The 14,315-nt window shown below is 40.0% G+C and overlaps 1 protein-coding gene across 1 annotated transcript in view; it reads left to right on the plus strand.

Moving 5' to 3' along the window:
* Sdccag8 (SHH signaling and ciliogenesis regulator SDCCAG8) overlaps nt 1–14,315 on the plus strand; it is a 188,973-nt gene that overhangs the window by 31,613 nt on the left and 143,045 nt on the right. The window contains exons 8-9 of the mRNA XM_090341503.1: nt 784–972; nt 12,611–12,749. Coding sequence (XP_090197629.1) covers nt 784–972; nt 12,611–12,749 — 328 coding nt within the window. The remainder of the gene's footprint in view (nt 1–783; nt 973–12,610; nt 12,750–14,315) is intronic.

The raw sequence follows: 14,315 nt of genomic DNA on the forward strand, positions 1-14,315 counted from the left end.
ATTCTTAAAAGTCTATGGATAAAATTGCATGGGGGGTTCAATCATAAAAATGAACAAAAATTACATACCCATATTTGCACATGAAAACACAATTTTCTAGCTTTTAATTTCATATTTCTCCATAATAGTGGACAATAATATATTAGTCATGTTCTTTTTGTGTATGTGATGGTACTGGATTTTGTTGTTGTTCAGTCATAGCTGACATTCTACCATTGAGCCATGCCTCCAGTGCTGGTTTGTTTTTGTCTAGTTGATTGAAGATAAGAGTTTTTTTTAATTTGCCTGGACTGACTTTGAATAGTGAACCTAAGATCTCAGCCTCCTGAGTAGCTGCTAAGGATTTTAAGTATGAGCTCTCTGTGCCTGGCAAAATCCACATTTTTTTAATGTTAACTTCTTAGACATTCCCTATAAATTTTATGGGCTAACACTTGAAATAAGTATATCCCTTAAAGAATACTGTGTTATATGGCCCTGCTCCTTTGTTATGATAAATTATTTAAGATTTATATTTGGACTTTTACTTTTGTGAGTAATAGAATGTTAACAGAAGTAGGATTCTATTAAAAGATAACTAATCTGTATTAAACTCTTACAAGAAATTGAATTAGTAAGTACAATTAGGTCTCTATATTCAGTGTCAACTAGAATAACCACAATAATCTTTCAAGGTTGTGGGAAGAATTAATAAGACATTGTATAGAAAGCACCTCATAGGTTAAACACCCATAAATGATCGTAGTAGTCATATACTCTCATCAGGCCATGCCTTCTTTTTAGAAAGGACTTGGCTGAAAGTCAGAAGAATTGTGAAGATCTTAAGGGACAGCTGAAACATAAAGAGTCTCTACTTGCTGCTAATATTCCCAGCCGCGTTGGTGGGCTTTGTTTGAAGTGTGCTCAGCATGAAGCTGTTCTCTCCCAGACCCATAGCAACGTCCACATCCAGACGATTGAACGACTGACCAAGTGAGTATGCATCCGTGCGTGGAATCTTTCCAACCAGAAAATTATGTCTTTGGAGGGCCTGTGCTCTTCTGTCCCATGCTGACTCACATGTGAAGTAAAGCTTACATGAAAGAGGATTTTGAAGATTCCTTCATTGTAGCTGCCTTGAAAGAATGGGGATGTTCTCCCATCTGTAGATAATTATGTAGCTTTGAACCAATACATTTTTTTCTTTTGCCAGAATTGGGCTTTGAACTCAGGGCCTTGCAGTCTTGCTCAGCTCATGACTGGCATGCTACCATGCAAACCATGCTTCCACTCTGGCTTTTTGTTGGTTATTTGCAGAGAGAGTTTTAAAGACTTTTTATTTATTTATTTATTTATTTATTTGTCAGTCCTGGTCTTTAGCTCAGGGCCTGAGCACTGTCTCTTGAACTTTTCTCAAGGCTAGAGCTCTTTCACTTGAGCCTCAGAACCACTTCCGGCTTTTTTTTTTTCTATGTATGTGGTACCAAGGAAACGAACCTGGGTCTTTGTGTATGCTAGGCAGGCACTCTACCACTAGGCCACACTCCCAGCCCTTGAAGACTTTTTTTGCCCTGGCTGTCACCAGATCTCAGCCTCTTGAGTAGCCAGGATTATAGGATTGAGCCACCAGGCACCCAGTTTTGACAGATATTCTTTTTAGTCTCTTGGTTTTAGTCTCTTCTTGAAGTAAGAGAATCAAAGTCATTTTTTTTTTATTTGCTGGATTTTGAACTCAGGGCTTTGAAGCTTACTAGGCTGGCATTCCACCCTGGTAAGGGCTGTGCCTCTGGCCCTACTTTTTGCCTTTTTTCTTTTTTTTGAGATGGAGTCTAGTGAAGGTTACCTGCTTGTCTTGGAATTATGATCCTCTAGATCTCAGCTTCTTGAGTAGCTAGGATTGCATGTGTGAACCACCAGTACCTGGCTAAAGTATATAATCTTTATAGTTTAATTCTAGGTCTCTGTATCTCCCTCATTTATTTGTTTGTTTGTTTCTTTGTTTGTTTTTTTAAAACAGGTTCTCATTAGGTAGTGCAGCTGGCCTGGAACTTGTAATCCTGCAATCTCAGTTCCCCAAGTGTTGGGATTGTAGGTGTGGGCTACAATACCTGGCTCTCTGGCACTATTCCTAAGAAACTGAGTATGCTAGAAATAACTTTGACTTTACCATATCTTGAGTTTCCCTCCTCTGTTCAGATAGAACGTGTTCCCCATCTTTATCATGTATCTGTCATGAAGAATCCTAAGAGCAGACAATGAGAAGTAGTGATGCTATGGCAGTATTACTGTTTGAGGGTTGCTAAGGACTAATTATAAGCATGCTTTCAGGCTGTCACATTTTCATTGGGGCTAAATTACTGCAGCTCTTTGTTTGCTCTTCTTTCTATTTTCACTCTGCCAGGGAAGCTGTGTCTGTGGCAATTTTGTTCAGGGGAAGTTGAAAATTATTGTTTTGTAATACAATCCAAAAGATTTGGGGGTGTTCTCCTTTATGCCCTATTTTTCTCCACCTTCTGTTTTGCTCATTTCAGTAACTCAAACATTATTTCCTCTTAGAAGTAGTCTAAATGTACTAAGCCTTGTCTCACTTGCTCCTTAGCCAGCTTAGATCTCTTTCTGCTGTGATTTCATAACATCATGTATAGCAAACTGTATTTTTTTTTTTTTTGCTGATCTTGAGGCTTGAACTCAAGGCCTAAGGACTGAGCACTGTCCTTGAGCCTCTTTGTGCTCAAGGCTAGTACTCTACCACTTGAACCACAGGGCTACTTCCAGCTTTTTCTGGGTAGTTTATTGAAGATAAAGAGTCTCGCAGACTTCCCTGCCGGCTGGCTTTGAACTGTGATCCTCAGATCCCAACCTCCTGAGTAGCCAAGGGTTACAAGCCATCAGTACCCCGCTCAGCAACTGGATTTTGGGTGCTCCTGCAGCACACAGTGTTTATATTTGCTGTGAGGAAGCATCTGTAGCTTCACAGTTAGAGAACCTTCCAACTGAAACCCATGAAGAAGCGAGGAATGTCTGTAGACCAGTATTGCTTATGTCTTGACCTTCAGACACATTACTGCTCTCAGATTTCTGCTGTTTGGAGATGTGATAACCCATCTCTTGATGATATATTGAAACAACTTCGTCTTGTGATCTGGAGCAGCACGTGTGTGTGTGTGTGTGTGTGTGTGTGTGTGTGTGTGTGTGTGTGTGTGTGTGTGTGTGTGTGTGTGTGTGTGTTGGTCCTGAGTCTTGAACTTAGAGCCTGAGTGCTATCCCTGAACTTGTTTGCTCAGGGAAAGCACTCTACCTACCACTTAAGTCACAGTTCTACTTCCAAATTTATTGGAGATACAAGTCTCATAGACTGGCCTGCCAAGGCTGGCTTTGAATCATGATTCTCAGATCTTAGTTTCCTGAGTAGCTAGGATTGCAAGTGAGTCACCAATGTCCATCTAGCACTGGCTTTTTAAGCAGACTACTTGATTCCAAAGCCTCCAGACTCCAAGAAGAGTCAGTGTATCAGGTAGCTGTGGCAGCCACAAATGAATAACTTGGTTGCTATATGAAAGCTGGATTTCCAGTATAGACTGATTGATAGTTCTTAGGCTCTATGCAAAAATGTTGCATTTTAAATTTATTAAATGTTAAATGTTGCATTGTTCAAAGTATTTAAATTATTTTTATATATATATATACATATATTCAATATAACTGATAAGTATTGGACATAAATGAACGATATTTTCACATCTAGCTATACGTAGTGAGCACTCACTGTTTGATAGGAGTCATGCCATCAATTTAAAAACAATCTCTTCTAGTCCTAAGCATGATTATTACTGTGTTTATATTAGAGCTAGGGAAACTAAGGGCCAAACAAGTGAAAAAATTATTTTTATTTGGGAAAAGAATTGAAGTATAAAAAAGAAAAGACAGTTTTAAAAATCAAATATAATTCAGTCTATAAAATATTAGAAGTAAATTTAAGAATTATATTCCAAGCTTTGATTTCTTTTTTTTTTTTCTTTAGTTATTTGGAGGGCCTGAACTCTGGGTCTGGGCACTGTCCCAGAGCTCTTCAGCTCAAGGCTAGTGCTCTACCACTTGAGCCATAGCGCCACTTCCACTTCCAGTTTTCTGAGGGTTAATTGGAGATAAATGTCTCAGACTTTCTTGCTGTGGGCTCATTTTGAACTGCGGTCCTCAACCTCAGCCTTCTGAGTAGCTAGGATTAAAGATGTGAGCTACTGGCACTGGCTGAGCTTTGACTTCTTATGGTTTTACATGTGTCAAGTTTGAGTCCTTTATCTTAGACAGAAACAATGAATAAACAAATTCATGAATAGGCATGGTAGCGTAACCTGTATGTAGTTCCAATGTTCAAGAAGCTGAAGCAGGAGGAGTAAGGGTTTAAGGCCAGCCCAGGTTATATCACAAAAACCTGTTTCAAAACATCAAGGACTAGGGCCGGGAGTTTGGCCTACTGGTAGAGTGCTTGCCTAGCATGCACGAAGACCCGGGTTCGATTCCTCGGTACCACATACATAGAAAAAAGCCAGAAGTGGTGCTGAGGCTCAAGTGGTAAGAGTTCTAACCTTGAGAAAGTCCAAGGACAGTGCTCAGGCCCTGAGCTCAAGTCCATGGCTGGCAAAAAAAAAAAAAAATCAAGGACTAGGATGGAGCTCAATGGCAGAACATTTCCTGTGCCTGAGGCTTTTGATTGATTTCCAATATTGCTGAATGAAGAAATGAATGAAGGAATGAAATGTACCATAATGATAGAGCACTTGCCTAGCATGCCCAAGGCTCTGGGTTTGATCTTTCTAGCACTGCGAGAAGTTAATTTATGATAAAATAGTACAAATTAATTTAAAAGATTAGGAATAATGTTTCTATCAAAACAAGTGGTTGGTACCATATATAAAGTATTGTTTCTGAAACAAATAAAAATGGCAAACAGCCCAGTTGCACTGTGAGAGTAGGAATTGGGAAGAAACAAAAGAGGAAGATGTCAGCGCAAGAAAACATTTTAATTTTGTTTGTATTCAAGGAAATCCAATCTAAAGCTAACTCAGAATATTGGTGAAAATAAAGAGTATTGATGATTCCAAATGATGATGAGGTCATGGAATAAGGAGTGTTTTCATGCCTGTCTGGTGAAACTGTCACTTTGTGCTTTGGGGGTAGTCACTTTGGGCTTTAGCACTATCCATTATTATTTAAATTATATATAATATTTAATGTTTGCCCTAAAGAAAAACTCTGATGTACAAGGCATGTGCTTTTGTAAAGCATCATTTGTGAACAACTTATTTGTCTATAAAGGAGAGTAAAGTGCTTTGGTTTGGGATGTGGCTCAGTGGCAGAGCAGTTGCCTTGCAAGAATGGAGCCCTGGGTTCGGCCAGTATAGCAAACTAAACTGTGCTTTGGATAAACTATGATATGTAATGGAGTATAAAAAACAAAACAAAATAAAACAAACAAACAAAAAAACCTTTCTGGGACTGGGAGTTTGGCCTAGTGGTAGAGTGCCTGCCTAGCATGCATGAAGACCTGGATTTGATTCCCTGTTACCACATACATAGAAAAAAGCCGGAAGTGGTGCTGAGGCTCAAGTGGTAGAGCTTTAGCCTTGAGAAAGTCCAAGGACAGTGCTCAGGCCCTGAGCTGAAGCCCAGGACTGGCAAACAAAACAAAACAAAACAAAACATGGGCCGGGACTTTGGCCTAGTGGTTAAAGTGCTTGCCTAGCATGCATGAAGACCCGGGTTCGATTCCTTGGTACCACATACGTACAAAAAAGCCGGAAGTGGTGCTGAGGCTCAAGTGGTAGAGCTCTAGCCTTGAGAAAGTCCAAGGACAGTGCTCAGGCCCTGAGCTCAAGCCCAGGACTGGCAAAAAAACCAAACCAAAACAAAACAAAACCTTTCAAAATGCATTTTTAAAAGAAAATAACAAAATGGCTAAAGTAAAACCGTATGAAATCATTTGTGTTTTCTAACTCCATCTCTACTATTTTTTCTAGGCTCATGCATAGGCATAGAAAAAGAAAGATTTGAAAGAAAAAGATAAAAAATGTAACAGTGATTAACTGGGTAGGTAGAAAAAGGCATTTAAAGTGAAAAAGGGGGAGGGGGCTGGAGTTTGACCTATTGGTAAAGTGCTTGCCTAGCATGCACACAGACCCTGATTTGATTCTTCAGTACCACACAGAAAAAGCTGCAAGTGGGGCAGTGGCTCAAATGGTAGAGCTCTAGCCTTAAGAACGCCCAAGGAAAGTGCATAAGCCCTGAGCGGAAGCCCAAAACTGGCCATAAACATAAATAAATAAAGTGAAAATTTGTGTTGCAAATGTTTTTAACCATGTTGACACCTAATTTTGCAAGGAGAATATAATGAAAAGAATAGTTCAAAAAAGGAATAGCATTCTATGTTACATGATTTTTTTAATTTAAATTTTATGTTACATGATTTTTTGTTGTTGTTGCCAGTCTTAGGACTTGAACTTAGGGCCTAGGCACTGTCCTTGACACTTTTTGCTCAAGCACTCTGCCACTTGAGCCACGTACCACTTCTGGCCCTTTTGGAATGTGTGATATCAGCGAATCCAGTCCAGGGCTTTGTGCATGCTAGGTGAACACTCTACCTCTAGGCTACACTCCCAGCCCTATATAATTTTTTTTTTAAAGGCAGTGTTTAAAACTAGGAGGATAACAAAACCAAGAAACTAATAAAATCTATTTTTGACCCTATCTTATCTTGCATATTTTCCTAGATCATCAGAAAAAAACCCAGATATCTGTTTTTTTTTTCTTTCTTTTTTTTTGTGGGTCATGGGGCTTGAGCTCAGTCTGGGTGCTGTCCCTGAGCTCTTCAGCTCAAGGCTACCACCCTACCCTTGAACCAAGCCCCACTTCCCGTTTTCTAGAGGTTAATTGGAGATAAGAGTCTCAGGTCCTTTTGTGCCTGGGCTGGTTTTGAACCTTGATCCTCAGATCTCAATCTCCTGAGTAGCCAGGATTACAAGCGTGAGCCACTGTGCCCATCTCAGAAAAAAAACATTTTAAAATGAAGTTACAATATTTACATTGATCCCAAATCTGGTAGTCAGTTGGAAATTAGATTCTTAGTTATGTATTCTTTTGGCTCCCTTCTAAATTCGATCTCAGCTGCTTTAAGACAGTGTCAAGTCCACATACTTCCCTTTGCTGTGTCAGCATACTTTTGTCTCATGTTCTGCTTTAATAACAGAAGAGTGCAAACTTTGTTTGCATTATCAAAATTTTTTTTGCCCATTTAATTCCTTTGGCTTAAGCTGGCATTCAGGTCTGTCCAATACTTTTTAGCTTTGGATTCATATATATACATACATATATATATATATATATTCTTGTTACTCCCTCTACCCCCCAGTAATCTGCTAGCATAGTACTGACTGCAGAACCAGAGCTTTAGGGAGGAAGTTTTAATAAGCGTATCCTACATAAGAGAAATGAACTGCTGGCTGTTTTTGGAAATGTGGTATTTATGACACAGCTCAAAGCTGTCCCATTTCACCCTCTGGCATGTGTTTGAATTTGTGGTACAGAATGACCTTGTGTCATTGACAAGGGGTTCAGGCAACAGCTTGGTGACCAGACGATCCTCACATAAGTTTGTGGCATTTGTAAACCCCTGGGGCCTCATTACTGATTATTAACAACTGCTGCTGATATTCAGTATCGTTTAAGGTTGATTAAAAGTGTTTTAGAACCTCTGTCTTCCACTCAGGGCTCTTTATCCAGAGTTTCTTCAAGTGACAATCTAGATGTAACTACTCTATGTTAAATTCCTTTTGATAGTTCACAGTGACTCTGAGAAATGATTGCTACCTTCCTGCCCTGAGACTGCAGTCAGACTGGTGATTTTTGAGCTAGTTCATTGTCAGTGTTGTGCACTGGTGTTAAAAGACTGTATCGGGAACTTCTCAGAAATGAGGAACAAGAAATGTTGTAGTCAGCCTTCTAAATTTTCTTTTTAAAAATAGTAATTGGGCCAGGAACATGGCCTAGTGGTAGAGTGCTTGCCTAACATGCACAAAGCCCCAGGTTCCATTCCTCTGTAGCCCATAGATGCACAGAAAAAGCTGGAAGTGGTGCTGTGGCTCAAGTGGTAGAGTACTAGCCTTGAGAAAGCCCAATGAGTGTGCCCAGGCCCTGAGTTAAGCCCCAGGACTGGCAAAACAAATAAAAAACACTAACAATAATAATAATAATAATAATGTATATGCATGGTGCTTTGTAATGCTTAAAATTGATAGTAATTTATGAAGTAGAACATTTTGTAGGTACTCCATATTTCAAGATCAAGCTTATGCCAATGATCTCTCCTCCTTAAACAATCCTCTTTTGCTTAAATACTTGATTGGAATTATTAAGGAATCCAGGATTTTTCCTGCTTTGATAATTGGACTAAATTCCTTAAATGTTAGTGTACTTGTTTTTCCAGCTCAAAATGGACACGCCTGCTCTTTTCATCATCTTTCTGCTCAGTAGCCTTTCATCAGGCCATTGGAATGTTGAGAGGTCAACACTGGTTTTCTTTCTTTCTTCAAGAAACTTCTTAAAACAGGATGGTTTTAAGCAATTGACAGAACTTTTGCCTTGGAAGATAGTGATTTGAGAACTTCTTTCTGATCACATCTGTACCTTTCCTGTTCTGAGAGTCTCCTTCAGGCCTGGCCCTAGGCCCTAGGCAACAGGTCTCGAGCAGGGCTACAGCGGCTGAGGAGGGAACCTGGCTGACTGCATTGGATGACTTACAACAATGTGAGGGCTATGTGTGGGGCTGAAAAGTGAGAGCCAGATGAGCAGGGGAAGGGCCATGGGAACAAGGTCAGATGTGGATGAGAAGGGCTGCCAGAGGCTTTGGAGTGTTTGCTCCTTGGTGTGCAGCTTGCTAAGTGTCAACAAACCAAAACCTAAAAAACGTAGTGTGTAAGTGGAAGGTCTTCAGTGGCCAGAGCCATTCCAGAGGGCCAGTGCCTGACGTGTTCTGTCACATAGAACGCGCAAGTGGATCAGTCCAGTGGCTACATACACTTACAGTCTAATTTTTTTGTAGTCTACAGAATGATGGGTTTAACAAAATACGTTGGGGTTTATTTCTAATCATTTTTGTCTGCTTCAGTAGTATAAAATATGAGTTTATACTTAAGACATTTCTGAGCCAGCGTAATGAATTATTTACTTTCCAATTCTAAGTAGTCATATGGTCTTTTTGAGTTAGAATATTAGAATTGCGAGGGTTCCTCACTTATAGTGTCCTCCTTTTGTGCATTTATTTATTTATGTTATTTAGTTATTTATTTTGTGGAACATCTACTATGTAGCTTGTATTAATCCTGATAAGATGATATTCTAGAAAGATTACATTTTCCAAGAGGGTGAGCTGTTTCTGACTTTGTGATTTGTCATAAATACTGAGCTAGTTTTTTTTTTTTTGAGCTAGTTTTTCTACTTTTTTTTTTTTTTTTTTTGGCCAGTCCTGGGCTTGGGCTCAGGGCCTGAGCACTATCCTTGGACTTTCTCAAGGCTAGCACTCTACCACTTGAGCCTCAGCACCACTTCCGGCTTTTTGCTATGTATGTGGGGTACCGAGGAATCAAACCCAGGTCTTCGTACATGCTAGGCAAGCACTCTACCCCTAGGCCAAACTCCCGGCCCATCTTTTGTTTATTTTTTAAACAAAAAGAATTTTTAATGAAACATATGATGATTGTAACATTGTTCAGTTTTACCTTTTTTAGCATGTGGCTGGTTTCCAAATATCACACATAGTTTATTATTATTTTTTGCACTACTTCCAGCTTTTCTGGATGTGGTACCAAGGAATTGAACCCAAGTCTTCATGCATGCTAGGCAGGCACTCTACTACTAGGCCAAACTCCCGGCCCAAATTATTTCACTTTAAAGATGTTTTTAGATGGAGTCATTGGTTAATTCAGGAGTTGACTAAACTTCGTATTCGTTTCATTTAATTTTTTGTAGGTCATGGGCTTTGAACTTAGCCTGGGCACTGTCCCTGAGCCCTTCAGCTCAAGGCTACCACTTTACCTTTGAGCCAAGCCCCACTTCCTGTTTTTCTAGAAGTTAATTGGAGATAAGAGTCTCATGTCCTTTTGTGCCCTGGCTGGCTTTGAACCTCGATCCTAGATCTCAGCCTCCTGAGTAGCTAGGATTACAGCTAAACTCAATAATTATAAAGTACACTATAACTCTAAAGTTGGATGAGTTAACAAATCAGACCTCTTTTCAGATAGATTAGAACATGACAATTAAAACTACAACATTTTTTTTCAGCAGAGTCTGAAATTAAAATTTAACTTCTTTAATAGAGCCTACGTAGCATTTAAAATAGTCTGAAGTACTTGTGTTTTTATTACTTTATCAGCTTTCTGCCTGACCGTACTTTTTTTCTGTCTTCTGAACATCTGTACTCAGATTTGGTGATGTTATAAATACCTTGGAAATTTGATAGGGGCTTTTTGTGTGGGTCTGTCAGTTGTAGGGCTTGAACTCAGGGTCTGATTCTCAAGGCTGCTACTCTACCACTTGAACCACAGTTCTACTTCTGGCTTTTTGGTAGTTAATTGGAGGTTACAGTTTCGTGGATTTTTCTCTCCAGGGCGGCTTCAAACTGTGATCCTTACATCTCAGTCTCCTGAGCAGGTAAGATTCCAGACATTATCCACCTGCAATACCCAGGATTGCAGTTAGCTTGTAAAATTGGATCCTTACTTTTTTATATCCAAAGCATTTTGGGCCTGACACTGATGTCTCATACCTATAATACTAGATACTCAGGAGACTGAGATCTGAGGATTGAGAAGCCAGTCTGAGATTAAAGCCAGTATTACTAGCAACCCTTTATTTCCAATTAACCAAAGAAGCTAGCAGTAGAGCTGTGGCTCTGCTGGTGGAGTACCAGCCTTGAACAGAAAAATCAAAGGAACAGTGCCAAGTTCCCTGAGTTCAAACCCCTATATGGTCATTAAAACAACAAACAGGGGTCGGGAGTTTGGCTTAGTGATAGAGTGCTTGCCTAGCATGCACAAGGTCATGAGTTTGATTCTTTGGTACTATGTACATAGAAAAAAGCCAGAAGTGGTGCTGAAGCTCTAGCCTTGAGAAAGTCCAAGGACAGTGCTCAGGCCCTGAGCTCCAGCCCAGGACTGGCAAAAAAAAACAAAAAAACAAAAAAACAAAAAAAAAAACAGTTTGGTAATTGTTTTCTTCGATTGCCAGTTAACAGTGTGGCTTAAAAGACTTGTAAGAATTGCTGAGGAGGGGTACAACTTGGCCACAATGAAACCCAGTAGGTTAAAATTGTTCAAAAAATATGTGCAAGGAGCCAGGCGAGGATTATGCCTATAATCCTAGCTACTCAGGAGGTTGAGATCTGAGGATCAAGGTTCAAAGCCAGCCAGGGCACAGCACAAAAGGACCTGAAACTCTTATCTCCAATTAACCCCTAGAAAATGAGAAGTGGGGCTTGGCTCAAGGTAGGGCGGTAGCCTTGAGCTGAAGAGCTCCAGAGGACAGCATTCAGGCAGAGTTCAAGCCTCAAGACCCTCCCCCCCCCACACAAAATTACTCTGTGTGTGTGTGTGTGTGTGTGTGTGTGTGTGTGTGTGTGTAAGGTCTCAGCACAACTGAAATAAAAGTCATGAAAGAATGAACTTCTGGGTTTGATTATCAGTAGGTGAAAGAAAAGGCCAAACAGGAATTGTAGAGGAAGATAGAAAGCAAATGGCATATAGTACTTCTAGCAAATGAGAGAGGACTCAGTGCCATAAGCACAGCCTTACTAATTCTTTAACAGTACAATGGTATACATCTTCCCCCCCTCCCTTTTTCTAGTGATTAATTGGAGATAAGAGTCTCAAGTTCTTTTTTTGTGTGTGTGGATCATGGGGCTTGAACTTGGCCTGGGCACTGTCCCTGAGCTCTTCAGCTCAAAGCTACTGCCCTACTCCTGGGCCTGAGTGTTGTCCCTGAGCGCTTCAGCTCAAGGCTACCGTCCTACCCTTGAGCCAAACTCCATTTCCCTTTTCTAGAAGTTAATTGGAGATTAGAGTCTCAGGTCCTTTTGTGCCTGGGCTGGCTTTGAACCTTGATCCTCAGATCTCAGCCTTCTGAGTAGCTAGGATGACAGGCGTGAGCCACCTGCCAGGCTACATCTTTATCTTTTACTTAGTCTTGCCTCTAAAATGATGGCTTCTACTTTGAGATTAAATGCCCATTTTTGTACTATGTTGCTTTTTTTTTCTTTCTAGCTTCTTTTTCCTTTTTCTGACTAGTTATTCTTTTCGGGGCTTTATTTAAGGCCTCACTGTGCCAGTTCTGTCCACAATAGGTTCCTGTCCCACACAGATGAGGCCTGGCCAGGAATGTGCTCAGCCTTTCTGGCTTCTCCGCCTGCCACCCGCTTAGTGAGAACAGAGGGTCATTCTCTGAATTGTGCTTTAATATATGCTGAGCTAGCCTCCCTGGCTCTTTTCCTGGTGCTTACTATTAGTTTTTTTCCCCCCGCACTCCTGATTTATGAGTATATTCACTTGATCATCTCTTGTTTTGAATGTTCTTTTTGTGCTGGCAGAGAAAGAGATGACTTAATGTCTGTGCTGGTTTCTGTGAGGAGCAGCTTGGCAGATGTGCAGAAAAGAGAAACAAGTGCCTATGAACAGGTGAAACAAGCAGTGCTAATGACTGAAGAAGCCAACTTTGAAAAGACCAAGGCAAGTCTAGGAGGATGAAAACAAAGATAAGAGAATTGCCTTTCCCCCCCTGAGTATTTCCTTGGCTGCATTATAATTCAACCCTTTTCCAAACACACAAACTTAATGCCAATCTGTTAGTGTTGACTTTTCTAAATTTTTTTATTTGGAGGATTTTTACTCTTCCACAGATAGACTTGTTATGTCACTATGCAGAGATTGTAGTACAATATGGCAAAGTACCTGGATACTTTTTGCCGTTATGAAAATTTTAACACCTATGGTTGTTGGTTTGTATATGTTTACTTATGACTAAAAGCAAATGCTTTTTTTTTACCAGGTGTGATGTGGGAAATTCTAAAAACATATAAATATGGGGAAGGTAATGTTACATGTATATTTGGTAGCATCTTTGGTCAAACATGATAGTGCTGTCAGTGGTGGAGGTGGTTGGCTTGAAGTGATGGGGCAGTGTTAGTTAATCTAATTGACACACTGGCCATCCTCCACTTGCTGCATAGCTGCAAGTAGCCAGTAATGGCCAGAGAAGTGAGTGCAGATGTGGAGCATTCTTGTCATCACCCAATATGGATCGACAGTTTGAACATGAACTGCACTAAAAGCTGAAGTGCAGTGAAATCTAAAGTGCACTGAAATAGGAAACTCTCACTCAAAAAGTTTTGGATTTTGGAACATTTTTGACTTTGAATTTTTGAATTAGTGCTCATCTAATGAAATCTATGCAAATACTATATTTCAACATACAGAAGCCTCCAAAATCTGAAGAACTTCTACCCAGACATTTTGAAAATTGAAGAAATATTCAACCTGTAGGAACATCCCTGTTTTATTAAAATATTAGAGTTGTACAATTCTCTATTCTCTTCATCATCATCTATTTTTCTCTGTTCAGTGCTTCTGTACTCTTCCAGATCATTTCATTTCTAACTTAATTACCAGTTTCTCTGTTTTTGAAACTTCTGTTTGGTTCTGAGCCTTCTCTGTACCCATAAACACAACTAATTTCTCCATTTGTCCTAAGCTCTGTCTGTCCTTTAGTGTTGGTATGAACCTCAAAATCTCCAATGGAAATCCCTTTTGCAACTCACAAGGCTATGACAGAGGAGTCAGCATTTGTTTCCTTCTTACTGCCTTTGGCACCTGCTTCTGGTTTTTGTTACTCTTTGAAATCTGGTTACCATTCCTTTTGCAATCTCATTTTTTTCCCCTTCTTAATCTTAGTGAATGAACTCAGTCTAGACAGTTTAAGAGCTCTGACACCTGACCCTTTCTCCCTCCATTCTGTTTCCTTGTATCATTCCTAAAACTTTCAACATCCATGTGCCAACATGTGCAACACCAACTGTCTTTGGCCTTCTTAACTCTTCATACCTTCATCCTACCTATTGTAACTCCCACTTAAACCCAAGTGTCTCTAAGATTTCCAAAAACACATACTCTAGCACAAGTCTTTTCTTCTTTTCCCTCTTTCACTTCCCATTCTGTTTTGTAATCTTCTCCAAGGTCTCATTCCTGCCTGAAACCTCTTCTCTTCCTGTCCTTTGCTCTGTTGTTTCCAGGTTGGAT

The sequence above is a fragment of the Megascapheus bottae genome, chromosome 10 (assembly GCF_031878675.1).
Source record: "Megascapheus bottae isolate mThoBot1 chromosome 10, mThoBot2.hap1, whole genome shotgun sequence".
In the NCBI taxonomy this organism is placed as follows: Eukaryota; Metazoa; Chordata; class Mammalia; order Rodentia; family Geomyidae; genus Megascapheus; species Megascapheus bottae.